General features: G+C 32.5%; 1 protein-coding gene across 1 annotated transcript in view; it reads right to left on the reverse strand.

Moving 5' to 3' along the window:
- Nucleotides 1-13,135, reverse strand: part of Amnionless (amnion associated transmembrane protein) — a 30,944-nt gene that overhangs the window by 13,510 nt on the left and 4,299 nt on the right. Inside the window, exon 2 of the mRNA XM_067052025.1 lies at nucleotides 5,337-5,559. Coding sequence (XP_066908126.1) covers nucleotides 5,337-5,556 — 220 coding nt within the window. The 5' untranslated portion in view covers nucleotides 5,557-5,559. The remainder of the gene's footprint in view (nucleotides 1-5,336; nucleotides 5,560-13,135) is intronic.

The raw sequence follows: 13,135 nt of genomic DNA on the forward strand, positions 1-13,135 counted from the left end.
AGCAATTTTTCGAAAAAAATTCAATTATTTAATTGCTGTACATCAAAAATCATGATCTCGAGAAGCTGTAGTTGATTATTTTTTCCGCTAATATGCCTAATTACTAAATTGTGAGCGATAAAACAAAAACAAAAATTTTGTCATTTTTAGAAATATTTCAAAACGTACAAGGGAAAAAAAAGATATGAATGTAAATCTTCTTAATTCCGCAAGTTTATTAGCGGTTACGGAGAACGAACTTATTCCATAGTAATATTTTAAGAAACGCAAGCTTCCCTGTAGTTCTCTATTAAAATAGAAAAAAAAAAAAAGATCAAAGTATTTTGTCTTTTGATATTTACCTGTATTTTGTTATTTACCAGTCTTTTGTAATTTACCATTAGTAAATTACAAAAGACTGATCTACATGACTATCATAAGGTCTATCTGGACATACGGAGCTGAGCTTTGTGGGTCCACTAAACCATCAAATTCCTCCCGAATCCAATCCTTACAGTCCAAAATCCTTAATGGTCCTTACTTTGTCACGAATCAAGTTATCCATCAGGACCTCAATGTCCCCTATGTTGCCGATTTGGTCAGAACCATTAGATACCAATCCTTCCATGATAAACTTCTCAACCACCCAAATCCACTTGTTTCTAACCTGGCTTCTCCTTCATTACCTAATAATCCTCCTAGGTGTCTGAAAAGAAGATGGTCTCGAGATCTTCTCCTCTAGAAATGTTATTGGAGTTCTATTAATGGGTAGATTCTCCACATGTTTGTATCATGTCACTATGTCACCTACCGCAAATTTACTGGTTGTATATATTTTTATGCAGTTGTAAATAACAATAAATAAATTATTAAAAAAAAATTAGTAAATTATATTAGTTATTTGCAAACCATTTTTTCATCCTTTCTTTTATTTTATATTTTTTTTATTTTTTTTTTATAAAAATGGCAAAACGACCAGTAATATGATAACAGTAAGTCTCCAGTAATATGATAACATATTTTATTATAGACGTGAGAAGAAGAGAGATATTTGACGTTCCAATTTAAGAAGATTTATATATTGACATTGAGAGATATAAAGCGACACGTGCCAGATTAGACAGCCGATTTTTACTGCCTGTTCTTGCAATGCTAGCATTTTGTCAATCTCCTACAAGCTTCTAATATCCCCGTGGTTTATCTCTTTTTTTTGTAAAGTATAAGCAATTATGTCGCTCATGAATGAATCTTTCAAATACTTGTAGATTTACCAGCATTCATGAACTAAAACTAACATTCAAATGTGAAAAAGATGGTCAGGGTTGCGTTCAAGAAGAATAAAAATAGTTAGCAACTATTTATTTTCGTACGTTTCGCCCCACTTAGTAGAGCTTCATCAAGGTTGTTCAAGTTGTATAGTTTGTGGGACTTTGAGTCTAGTGTCTACATTAAGACTATAACAGAGGTAAATATAATATATATATTTATTTTAATTTATTTATTGATATATTCAACTGTACATAAATACATCAAGTAAATCATAATGGTATGGTACAAGCATGTAGAGAAACTACCCAATGGTAGCACTCTAAAAACATTTTTACAATATAAGGTCTCGAGGCCATCTTCTTTTCAGACGCCTCGGAGGATTGTCCGGAATAAAAGAGGAAGCATGATTAGAAACTAATGGATTTGAGTGGTTAGGGAGTTTGTAATGGAAGAATTGATATCTGGTTCGGGTTAGATCGGTTACAAATGGAACATTAAGGTCTTTGTGGATGATTTTATTTGTGGCAAAGTAGGGAGGATTTAGGATTTTATGAAGGATTTTGGATTGTAAGGATTGAATACGAGAGGAATTTGAAGGTTTAGTGGAGCCCCAAAGCTCAACGCCGAACGTCCAAATTGGCCTTATAATTGTAAATCAGTCTTTTGTAATGAATTGGAAGTTTTGACCGTTCGTCTAGTAAGTGCTGTTATAGTTGATATCGACGTCCTGTCTTTTCAGTCTTGTGTGATGATTCTAGGTTAGTCGTTTGTCCAGATGTATGGCAACATTACTGAAGTATACTGTAGGGCAGTCGGTAGGTTTACGACGTAGTAAAGGTAATTTGATGGGATTTGTTGGAATTTATTTTAATCCTCCAATTACGACACCATTCTTCGAGGGCTGTGATATGGGATGCAATTAAAGGGGTTATTATTAACAGCGAGCACACATGAGTCATCGGCATACATGGTGAGGATAGTGTTAGGATTGTTTGGGATGTCTGCTGTATAAATTGTGTATAGGATGGGACCGAGGATACTTCCCTGAGAAACACCAGCGGACTGAAAGAAGAGGGATGAATAGGAACCATTTTGGTTTACTTTAAATAAAAATATAATATATAAAAAGAAATAAAAGAAAGAAAGAAAAGAAAGAAAACGTTGGAAAACAAATAGTTTTAAACTATTTTTGTTTCACTATTGACCGCAACCCTGACCATCTCCCTATATATATATAAAAAGAAATATTTTATTGTCCGTACTTTATGCGCTGCGATACCGTTCATACAGTTGTAATTAGTCTTTTTGCAAAATGTTCAGAATTTTCTCGGGATGATTATAGCTTGGCCCTATTTATTTGATAAAAAAATATTAACAAAATTAAGCATTTTTGGCGCGTAGCTCAAAAAGTATACATTTTTTCATAATCATTAAATGCCAATCGATTTGTCTCTTTCTGAAGAATAAAAAAAAATTAATGAATCTATTAAATGATTTTTTACTCACCAAAAATTTAAAAAACAAAATGAGGATTTCAGTAAAGTAGAGCAACATTTTTTTTTTAGAAAAAAAAGCAAATCATATTTGTTTTTAGCTTGGTCTGAATCCTTCAAATACTATTTTCAAACGATTTTTCACCTTGATTTATTCAGAGAATTTTTGTTTTTATTCCTGTGAACATTGTTGTTTATATAATCGCCCATAACTCCTCTGCATTTTATCCAGTTTCTACCTTAATAGAACCTTTGCAAAGCTAATTGTCTGCTCGTTCAACCTATATTAACAATTTAAATTTATTGATATAAATATATCATTCAACCTATTTAACAATTAACGCCCTTTTGAGGGCGAAATATTAATTGTAAAGAAAGAAACGTTTTATTTTATATCTTCGTTCTAATTTGTTTAATTGGATCCGGATTGTGCCCTTTGGTGCAGTTTATAGAGCCCTAAACCAACGCCATGTTCGGTTTTGATTGGTTGAGTCGTACTGAAGTTAATTCTATTTTTTTTATTTTTCAAAAGAATGGCCAAATGTCAGGTGAAAGTTTGGGGGAGGGGGAATTTATTTTCCAATTTTTTTCGAAAATTCATATTTTAAGGGTTTCTGAACGTACTGAAAACGAATATCAACTTTATTTCACTCCTAAAAAAATTATTATTACATTTTGATAGGTCAGTCATAATGGGTAAATAAATTATCTCAATGGAAAAAAAAACCAAATCGAATCAGTATTAATGTTTAGACAACGAAGTTAGCTGTTATCATATATGTTACTATAGTTACAGTCTTATCACTTCATTTATATATTAATTGATATAGTTTCAATAGTGTTCAATGAGTGTATATACATCCTCAAATACAGTAATATTTTTATTATATTTTTGAAAGTTTGGATCTTATGCTGTTTTTTCTCCCTCCTAGACGGACATCTAAATTTAATATCATTAATCTTGATACACCAAATTTATCATCAATCATTGAGCCGAATCCCGAGTCCTGTGGAGCCAAATACCAAAATCATTATTCCTTCCCTCGCACCCACAAAAAAGGCTACTTTTCGTATGATCATCGATTTACCTCACAAAATATCGTATTTGTTCTAAAATAAGTTCGTCAGCATTGGTTAGGATAAGGGCTCAATAAAAATCCAAGAGAAGGGCCGCCGCTGGAGGTTGTGTGTTATCTTGAAAGAAATTCTCCAGAAATAAATTAGCTGTCTGGCGGAACACACGCCCCCCTCAACCTATTGTCCTTTCTGCCTATTTGCCAAACTGCCCCATTCCTCTCCCAAGTCCTCGTCTATTTCAACCTTTAATTCAACCTGTTTCTTCTGGAACATGTCTTCTATCTCCTGTGCCAAACTTTCTCCCACGGGGACAATACGTTTTCCCAAAGTGTTTCTACTTACGGCTTAATCCCGCATTAGAGTGCTTCTATTCAACTAAAGCCTAATAGGATATTTCTTCCTTTTGGTATAAAAAAAAAAATTGTGTATAAAAAATAACAATTATTTTTCACTTATTATGTAACGTAAGAGAAAAAGTTTATATAAAGAGAAATTTGAAAAAATCGTCCGCTTAAACTACGCCCTCACATGATCATTATACCCCATGGTTATTTATTTCAATCTGTTTTAAACCGATTTTTTATGAAAAAAAATATATTTTCTGATATATTGTTCCATACTAGTTATATTATTAAATTACAACAAATTAAATCCATATTGTCTCAACCTTTTTTATTATTTATTTTAAATTTACAACGATAATATTAGCCAATAAAAAATTGTAGGATATTCTGCTCAGGGTAGATAAAATATAGTCAAATTAAATTCTATTATATAAGACAAAATTAAAATAAGACAATCAATTTAGAAAACTTACATCATATTAAAACCTGTCTATTACCCTTATTTGTCCTAAGAGTTGGTATTTTATTGCTATCTATTATTTATTTATTGATTTTATTGCTACGGCTCTTTACAAGGATATTCAATCCCATATAACTGGTATTAAATATCACTTTACTAAAAGCTCCTTATATCAGTACGTGTAAATATAAACAGAGTATATTAATTTGTTTTCAGAAGAGTTTTGAAATTGGTTTATGTTGGGAAGGCACACGGCTACTATATTCATTCATTATTTGCAGACAGTACCATTAATAATCCAGTAATATGTGTTGAGGATATTTCCAATAACATCTCAACTCTAAAAATAAATAGGGATATTTTTTTTTTCAATTAAATTATTTTTCATGAGTACTTAATTTTTTCTAAAACAGACTTTGGACTGAAGATTAAATATTATTGGCAAATATGGTCTAATAAAATGGTATAATAACTGTAATATGGTATAATAAACTCAATTCATTAAGTCTTTAGATGTGCTCCAGTTCACATCTTTGAATACGAATTCATTTCGTACTCACAAGTGTGAAAACGAATATATTTCTATTCAAAGGCATAGAACTTACACGTGTCCTCAAATCGTTATATAAAGGAAGTTCTTATTTAAGTATCTATTCCTTAAAACTTCAAATCGGATTCACAATCCTTAATTTAAGAAGAATAAACAATACTGACCACACTTGAGGCAGCAGTCGCCGAGCGGCTGAATGGGTTCGAGACACGCCGGGATGGGACAAGTCTTCTCAGGACAGATCCACCTGCTGAGGAGATCAGCTTGGCACTCGCATCCGCGCGGGTCGTCGCACTTGACTCCGGTACTCCGCAACGGACCATTAGCAAACTGGCGGTCTCCTTCCGGGCTCATCGAGAACTCGTCCCAGTCCTCCCCTACCATCGTCTAAACAGGAAGAGCACTTATTGTTTCTGCATAAAAGTACAACGGGTTAGATGAATTAGTACATACTTCATCAGTCTTGTTCATAAATTAACCATTGACATTTTTTCTCTATCGTTCATGCACGTTAGTCATTACTGGCACTTAAGTGGTATTTATTCCACTTGTGTATAGAGATGCGACAACGATAACAAAAACATCGATGTTTTTCAACATCGATGTTTTTTTAACCATTTCAGTAACATAAAGACTCTCTAACGACTCTGCTCTAAAGACTACGCATGCTCCGGCCAGTCAGAAGTGCTTTTTCTATCAACCAATAGGACATGGACTCCAAAAAACATCAATGTTTTAAAATTTCGTTGCTTACAATACATTACCCTAAATGTTTTTGAACATCCATTTGAGAAACATAAGGTCTGTTCCAACGATCACGCATTCTATGGCATGTCAAAAGTGGTTTTTGAAACTAAGAATCCTATATCGACTACAAAAAACATGTTTTTTCGGTAATGTATTGTAAGGAACGATATTTTAAAACATCGATGTTAAAAAAACATCGGCTTAAGAACATCGATGTTAAAAACATCGACATCGATTTCGCATCCCTACTTGTGTACAAGAGCACATGATATCCCAATCACTTTAAAAGGAAAATGGAATTTCATGAAGATTGAGTAAATCAACAGAAACTGAACTCCTACATTCTGCTAGATGCAAGACGCATTGCTGGTGCAGTGCTCCTCTTGAACTAATGAAAGAGGAAGGTGTTCGCGCGTGGTGGTTGAAAACACTCCCTTTTCACCCCAACGCGCAACCAGTCTTGGCTCTTATGTCCTCAACCTTGTGCACTGATCGTGCTCCCGGTCAGGCTTCCGGGTGGAAAACATTTTTCAGAACAGCTAGCGTACAAACGTTAATTTCATTTACAAAACATTTGTGAGTTATTTATTTTCACTGAATCAATATACATTTTAAAAAGAAATAAAGTACTCTTTATTTCCCAAATGATAATGTTATTGCACACAATCAGCGTTTAAATGCCGTCAAGTTAGTTGGAAACTATTTGCTTTACACTGACAGAGTTGGGCTTATATTACCAATTATTGGTCAGTTAAGGTTAACCTAAACTACTAATGAGTCATGACTAATAAACCATGAAAATGGAAGCTGATTATTACGACTGTAAGTTGAAATGAACAACATAATCCTTTAAGATATATAAAATAGCTGCCATAATAACTGAAACTATTTAACTTTAGCTTGAAATAACTAATACTAATAGTTTATTATATTTGTTTATGGGGCAACCCCCGTACAAATAGAGTTAGCCTGTGAAATACATAAAATAAATAGTAAATTGTATTAATTTTACAAAAATTATGAGTTAAAGATAGTTTATATAAAATAATAACAAACAATATACCCAAGCTGGGCTATCTACATTCATTATAATAAAACAATAAAACCAAAACGTCACTTTATATTTAATAATATTAAGAACAAAAACTATACCTCCTATTGGGACGATAGGTGTCCAATTCTAAGCAAAAGGTTTTGTGTTATATCCAATCCAATCCTCAGGATACCCACAGAAATTCAATTGATTTCGGTTAATATTGCTTAGTTTCGGCATGTATCGGATTCGGTTCTCATGATACGCGGGGCAATTTGTCAAAAAATGGAAACAATCCTTCCGTGCCGCTCCATTACAGCTAGACAAAGCTTGTGTGGGTTCAAATTATATTTGTGTGCACTTAAGAAGTAACTTTGAGAAGCATCCGTTTTAATGAAGACCCAACCGTACAACTCTCAAGAGGTCTTTATCCTTGACAAATCTCTGTATTTATCCAAGATCTCCCCCATTCTAATTTTGATACTTACCGGTTCATTGAGTAGTAGCGGGTCAAGCATTCCGAAGCTCTCCAATATTACTCTTATCAGCGTTACCCAATTTATAATGCACACACAAACAGTTGTTATGGTTTGTATCTAGCTGCAGTAGCTTTAAATAACGTTGTTTCACAAATCGAGTACTCATGCTTAACTCATGTTAAGTATTTTTATTAGCCAGGACAGAGGTCCTTTAAAATGTGACATCCCACAGGGATGGGTGCAATTTCTAGTCTTACCATAACTGTCAGTAATAACTAACAACTAATTATATTCTTATTGGAAGAATATAGTTTACCGTATGAAGTAGATTGTGGGAAGATGGGTGGTGGTCAATAAAGGTATCAAAATAGTAAAAGAAAACTATTTATTGCTAACCAACGTTTCGACCCACTTTGGAGGGCTGTGTTGTTCTTTGTACTACATTCAGACAGTCCTGCAGAGTGGGGCGAAACGTTAACAATAAATGGTTTTCTTTTACTATTTTGATACCTTTATTGAACACCACTCGGACTATCTTCCTACAATCTAATTATATTCTTATTTGATATAAAGACTGCATAAGCGCGACTCCAAAACATTTTATAGTCCACCACGTTTGTTAAGAAGCCACCATTTTTCTTACTTAACTTTCGGCAATCTAATAAAGGATCAGCTAGCACCGAGTGTTCAATCTGATCTTTGTAGTGGTTGAGTGTGACCTACTTTAATTTTTTTGTAACCTAAACCAACCTATTGAAGGTTCAAGTACCCAACTTAAAGCGAGTAAGTGTTTTTCTGAAGGCGAATACTTACCCCTTCAATGGACCAAACGAACAATGGGAATGTTGCGTAAAATGTGAACATTGAAATTTTTTTGTAAACATCATCGAAAAGGATATTCCCGAATCCATTGAAGGGTCAGGTTCCCACTTTCAGTAAAATCAAAATGATAAAGATTTTAGCAGAGCTGCGTGTTTATGGTGGTTTTGTTGAGATTGAAAAACTCTGCAGTAATTCATAGAGAATAATTTTATAGGTCAAAGATAAATTTATAAGTTCAACAAGTAACCTATATAAGATACCATATTTAGTTGAGATTGTTATTTTATTTTATGAGTCTCTTGTACAGGCAATATACTTCCTCTGATACTCTTGTAAGATATTGCAAATGTGAATTCAGTTAGACTGGAAATGAGAATGTATCTTATTGGTTTTTTTAAAATTTATCTTTGAGGAGAAAAGATTGCTTTTTTTTTCCAGTACCTATCAATTCCAACCATACATGTCATATTATTATTATTTATGTTAATATTTCGACATAAACCATTAAATTATTATAACGATATAATTATTATAATAGTAAGATAATAATAATATTATAGCATCTTATTAATTTTTATAATAAGCACTAGACTCAGGTTTTCTTATAAAACTGTATTAAAGATATGAAAGTAATAAAGTAATGAAATTTGTACAAGATTATCTTTCACAAATAAATATATATTCTATTCTATTCTTGTAATTAAAATAATATTGTTAATGTTACGATATACTCCGTACATTTCATATTAATATTGAAAAATAAACAATAAATCTTAAAAATTGAAGAAAATAAAACAGATAAAATATTGAGTTGTTGAGGCTCCGTTGTATTATTTTTTTGCGAATCAGTGCTCAGTGTACAATAGCTAGGGTGAAAAGTTATTTATTTCATCCCAATTTTTTATTAAATTAATGATAATTATGTATAAGTAGTAGTCAAAATTGATGAGTTTTCCAAATATTTTAAATTTTTCGGATAAACGTTTTGTATATATGAAAAAGAATATCTCAGAAAGTATTTGACGTGCAGACATGAGGGGATTGAAGGTAACGAGATGGCAGATACCCTAGCTAGGAAGGGATCAGAAATGATGCTAATTGGACCTGAGCGATATTGCAACATATCAGGAAGTGCAATCAGGAATGTGGTTAACTCCTGGGAACACAAAGAGAAGGAAACATACTGGACGCTGAAACCAGGTATGAAACAATCCAAGCTCTTCATTAAAATATCAGAGGAAAAAGCAAAATTTTACCTTAACCTTACTAGAAATGAACTGAGGACGATAACAGGACTCCTCACGGGCCACTGCCCTTTAAAATATCATCTTAAGAAGATGAGGCTGGTGGAGGATTCCACCTGCCGTCTATGTATGGAAGATGAAGAAAAGGCACAGCACATTCTGTGTGAATGTGAAGCCCTTGCATTCAGAAGATTACAGTATCTGGGACAGGACAGAATGGAACCTGAAGACATTTCTAGAATAAACCTAAAAGAATTATTGAACTTCATAAGAAGCATAGGATTCATAAGGGATATCTAGTGGAAAGAGGGGTAACTCACAAAAGATCCAATTGGGTCGAAGTGAGGAAGGGATTCCCGACCCTCAGTGTAATAATAATAATAATAATTTGACGTGCAGATGCCTTCCAAAAATCAAAATGAAGGTAATTTAACTTACTATAATGTAGGTTATGATAGTTACCTCCGTATAGATAGCAGTTTTTATGATATTCGCGTATGAATGTGAATTTTGTATATGTAATTTTGTCGAAACAACTATAAATCTATTTATGTTAGCAAATATGAAAACTACAACTCCAATCAATATAAGTGTAATGAACTAGTTTATAGTTCGTTAAACTAGCTTTAATTTGAGCGCTATCAGACATCTGTATGTCTTATGGTTCCTGGTATATTATTTCATAAATCAAAAATATTATCGGAACATCTAGAAATTATTATTTTGTCGAATTACATCAAAACCAGTACTCCTGCGAAGAAAAATGCCATAAACTTCATTACAGTACATTAAACTAGCTTTAATTTAAGTGAAAATAGACATCTTTACGTCGAATGGTTTCTGAGATATATATTTCTCAAAACTAATTCACTCACTATTGATTTTTCAGTGTTTTTTTTTTTTATGAAATGTTGCTTTTTAAAACGCTATATCTTGGTAACTATTAAACGTAAATAGCTCAAGTAGGACTCATATTTTTGCAAATTTACTCCACTTTAAATAATTTTCTATTAGGTTTTCTAGTATTGTTGTTAGTTAAAAAGATATGGAGCTCCGGATAAAAAGTAAAAAGCGAATTACGTTCAATAGTATTCGAGATATAGTTTTCTAAAAAGCTACATATCATGATAAAATGTGCTGAATGATCAGTATTAAGTGAATTTATTTTGTGAAATCTTTATCCCAAAAACCAATACGACGCAGAGATGTCTATTAGCACTCAAATTGAATCAAATTTAATGCACTTAAATTACAATTTGTGGCGTTTATCTTCGTAGGAATAGTAGTTTTCATGATATTCGCTAAAATAAATTGATTTATAGTTGTTCGGACAAATTTTAATGTGCATTTTGGCAATCAAACATTTTATTCCAACAACTAGAATTTGTGAATTTATTTTGTCAAATGTCATAAAACCTAATATTCCTACAAAAATAAACGATATTAACTATTTTATAGTAAATTTAACTAGCTTTAATTTGAGTGCTGGTAGACATCTGTACGTCCAATGGTTTCTGAAATAAAGTTTTTCATAAATCAAACTAATTGTCCGAACAATATAAATCAATTTATTTTAGCAAATATCATGAAAACTATATACTATTCCTACAAAGGTAAAGGTCATAAATTACTTAATAGTACATTAAACTTAATTTAATTTGAGTGTTAATAGACATTTCTACGTCGCATGGTTTTTAAGATATAGATATTTCAAAATAAATTCACTAACTACATATTCAGTACATTTTTTTTATAATATGTTACTTTTTAAAAAGATATATCTCGAGAAATATTGAACGTAAATAGTTCTATTAGGTCTAATATTCTAGCAAATTTCCTTTACTTTAAACAATGTTCTCTTAGGTTTTCTAGTGTTGTTGGTAGTTTGTAAAATATAGAGCTCCGAAAAAATTTAATTCTTTTTAACACTTTGAAACAGCCGCCATTTTATGTTTCACATACACCCGGCAGGCTCAACAATTTTGACTATTAATTATACATAGTTTTCATTAAAGTAATAAAAAATTGGGGTGAAACAACTTACTTTTTTCTCCACTTTGGCTCCTGTACTGTGAAGACAGAGGGCGGCCCTGTAAGCAGTTCAGCCACGAGTACTCACCCATTCCCTGTGTTATTAATGAAAGACGAAACTCTTTTATTGAGCAAGTAAATTAGACTAGAAAGGATAATGATCTGAAAATAAACCGTTTAATGGTACCTCTTCCTGTAAAATCATGCAAAGGCTATCATTAAATAAAAATAAAAAAACCTTTTTAAAAAGCTCCGGAAGCTACTAACGGCTGCCTGATGAGGCTTTTACATTTTCCGATAATAATGGCGTATCCCATAAAAGAGCCCATCATTGGAAGAATTGTGTGTGAAATTACAGGAGCGATGGATTTATAACTCTTTATCTCCTCGCTTCGAATCAAAAGCTAAAATTTCCAAGCTGCATTAATATTAAATAAACGAGTCCTAACTGGATGTAGCCGGGAACCAATTGGAATGAACAAGCGTTGCGCTGCGTTTCGAATGGTCAGTAATGAGCACCCGTAACGCTTTGTAGCTCCAAGTGGAGGCCTTTGTCCTTGTGTAATTCCTCATTCCATTTCAACACTTCATTATAAACTAATGAACGTACAGTTATTCTTTTTTCTTTAGTTCTACAATTTCTGTCAAAAGGGACCAGTTGTGAAATTTAACTCGTTTAACCGGACGCTGAAGTGCATTATTACCAACTGGATGGCGTAACCAACCGTCTCTCGCGCAGGATTTTTTGGTTAATCTAATCTTCATTTATTGAGATCGATACTAGCGACTACCGTACGTCCTGAAAGTTAACTTCAATCCATAAAATTAGATTTTCATGTTTTATTAAATATTATAAAAAAATTGTATTTACAAAATTATTATCCTGCCCACTGTTCTTCATGGATGCGAGACATGGCCTCTTTTACTAAGGATGAACAGCGCCTTATGGTTTTCGAAAATAAAGGATTACGTAATATTCAGACCGAAAAATTAATTAATTCAATAATTACGTAATAGGTTAATCCACTGAACCGACGGGTGGATATCCGAGGGGTAGACCGAAGCGTTGATAGGAGGATTGTGTTAAAATTGATTTAGCAGAGTTGGACTTCGAGGGATGTATGTGGAGAACGATCGGTGGTATCGAACCTTAGGGTTCGTTAGGCCTTTATTATTATTTATTAAATATCTTCGAATGGCTGAATGAAAAGTAGATCTTATTCTAGGACACCTAGTCCCCGTAGCAGAAAGGAAATGTACTGTTCTTTTGACATTTATCTGACTTATAATCATCTGAAATAATTAAATAAAAAATTTTTGAAATTGATTTATTGATATTTAGAACTGTATTTCTATAAAAAAGCATCCAGTAAATTTATTGTAAAATCATAATGGAGAGACATGTAGGGAAATTACCTATAGGTAGTTCTGTAACAATATTTCTACATTAGAAAGTCTTTTAAATGGCAATCTTCGTGGAATGAAATCCTCAGAGATGATGATAAAACAGTGAAATTGGAGTTCCAGTTCATCAATCACAATCAAAAGGTTTACTGACACAAATATAACATCGGACAGACAAAAAAAATTTTTTTTTAATATCTTTA

This window comes from Halyomorpha halys, unplaced genomic scaffold, assembly GCF_000696795.3.
Source record: "Halyomorpha halys isolate HHAL.00 unplaced genomic scaffold, Hhal_1.1 Scaffold893.1, whole genome shotgun sequence".
In the NCBI taxonomy this organism is placed as follows: domain Eukaryota; kingdom Metazoa; phylum Arthropoda; class Insecta; order Hemiptera; family Pentatomidae; genus Halyomorpha; species Halyomorpha halys.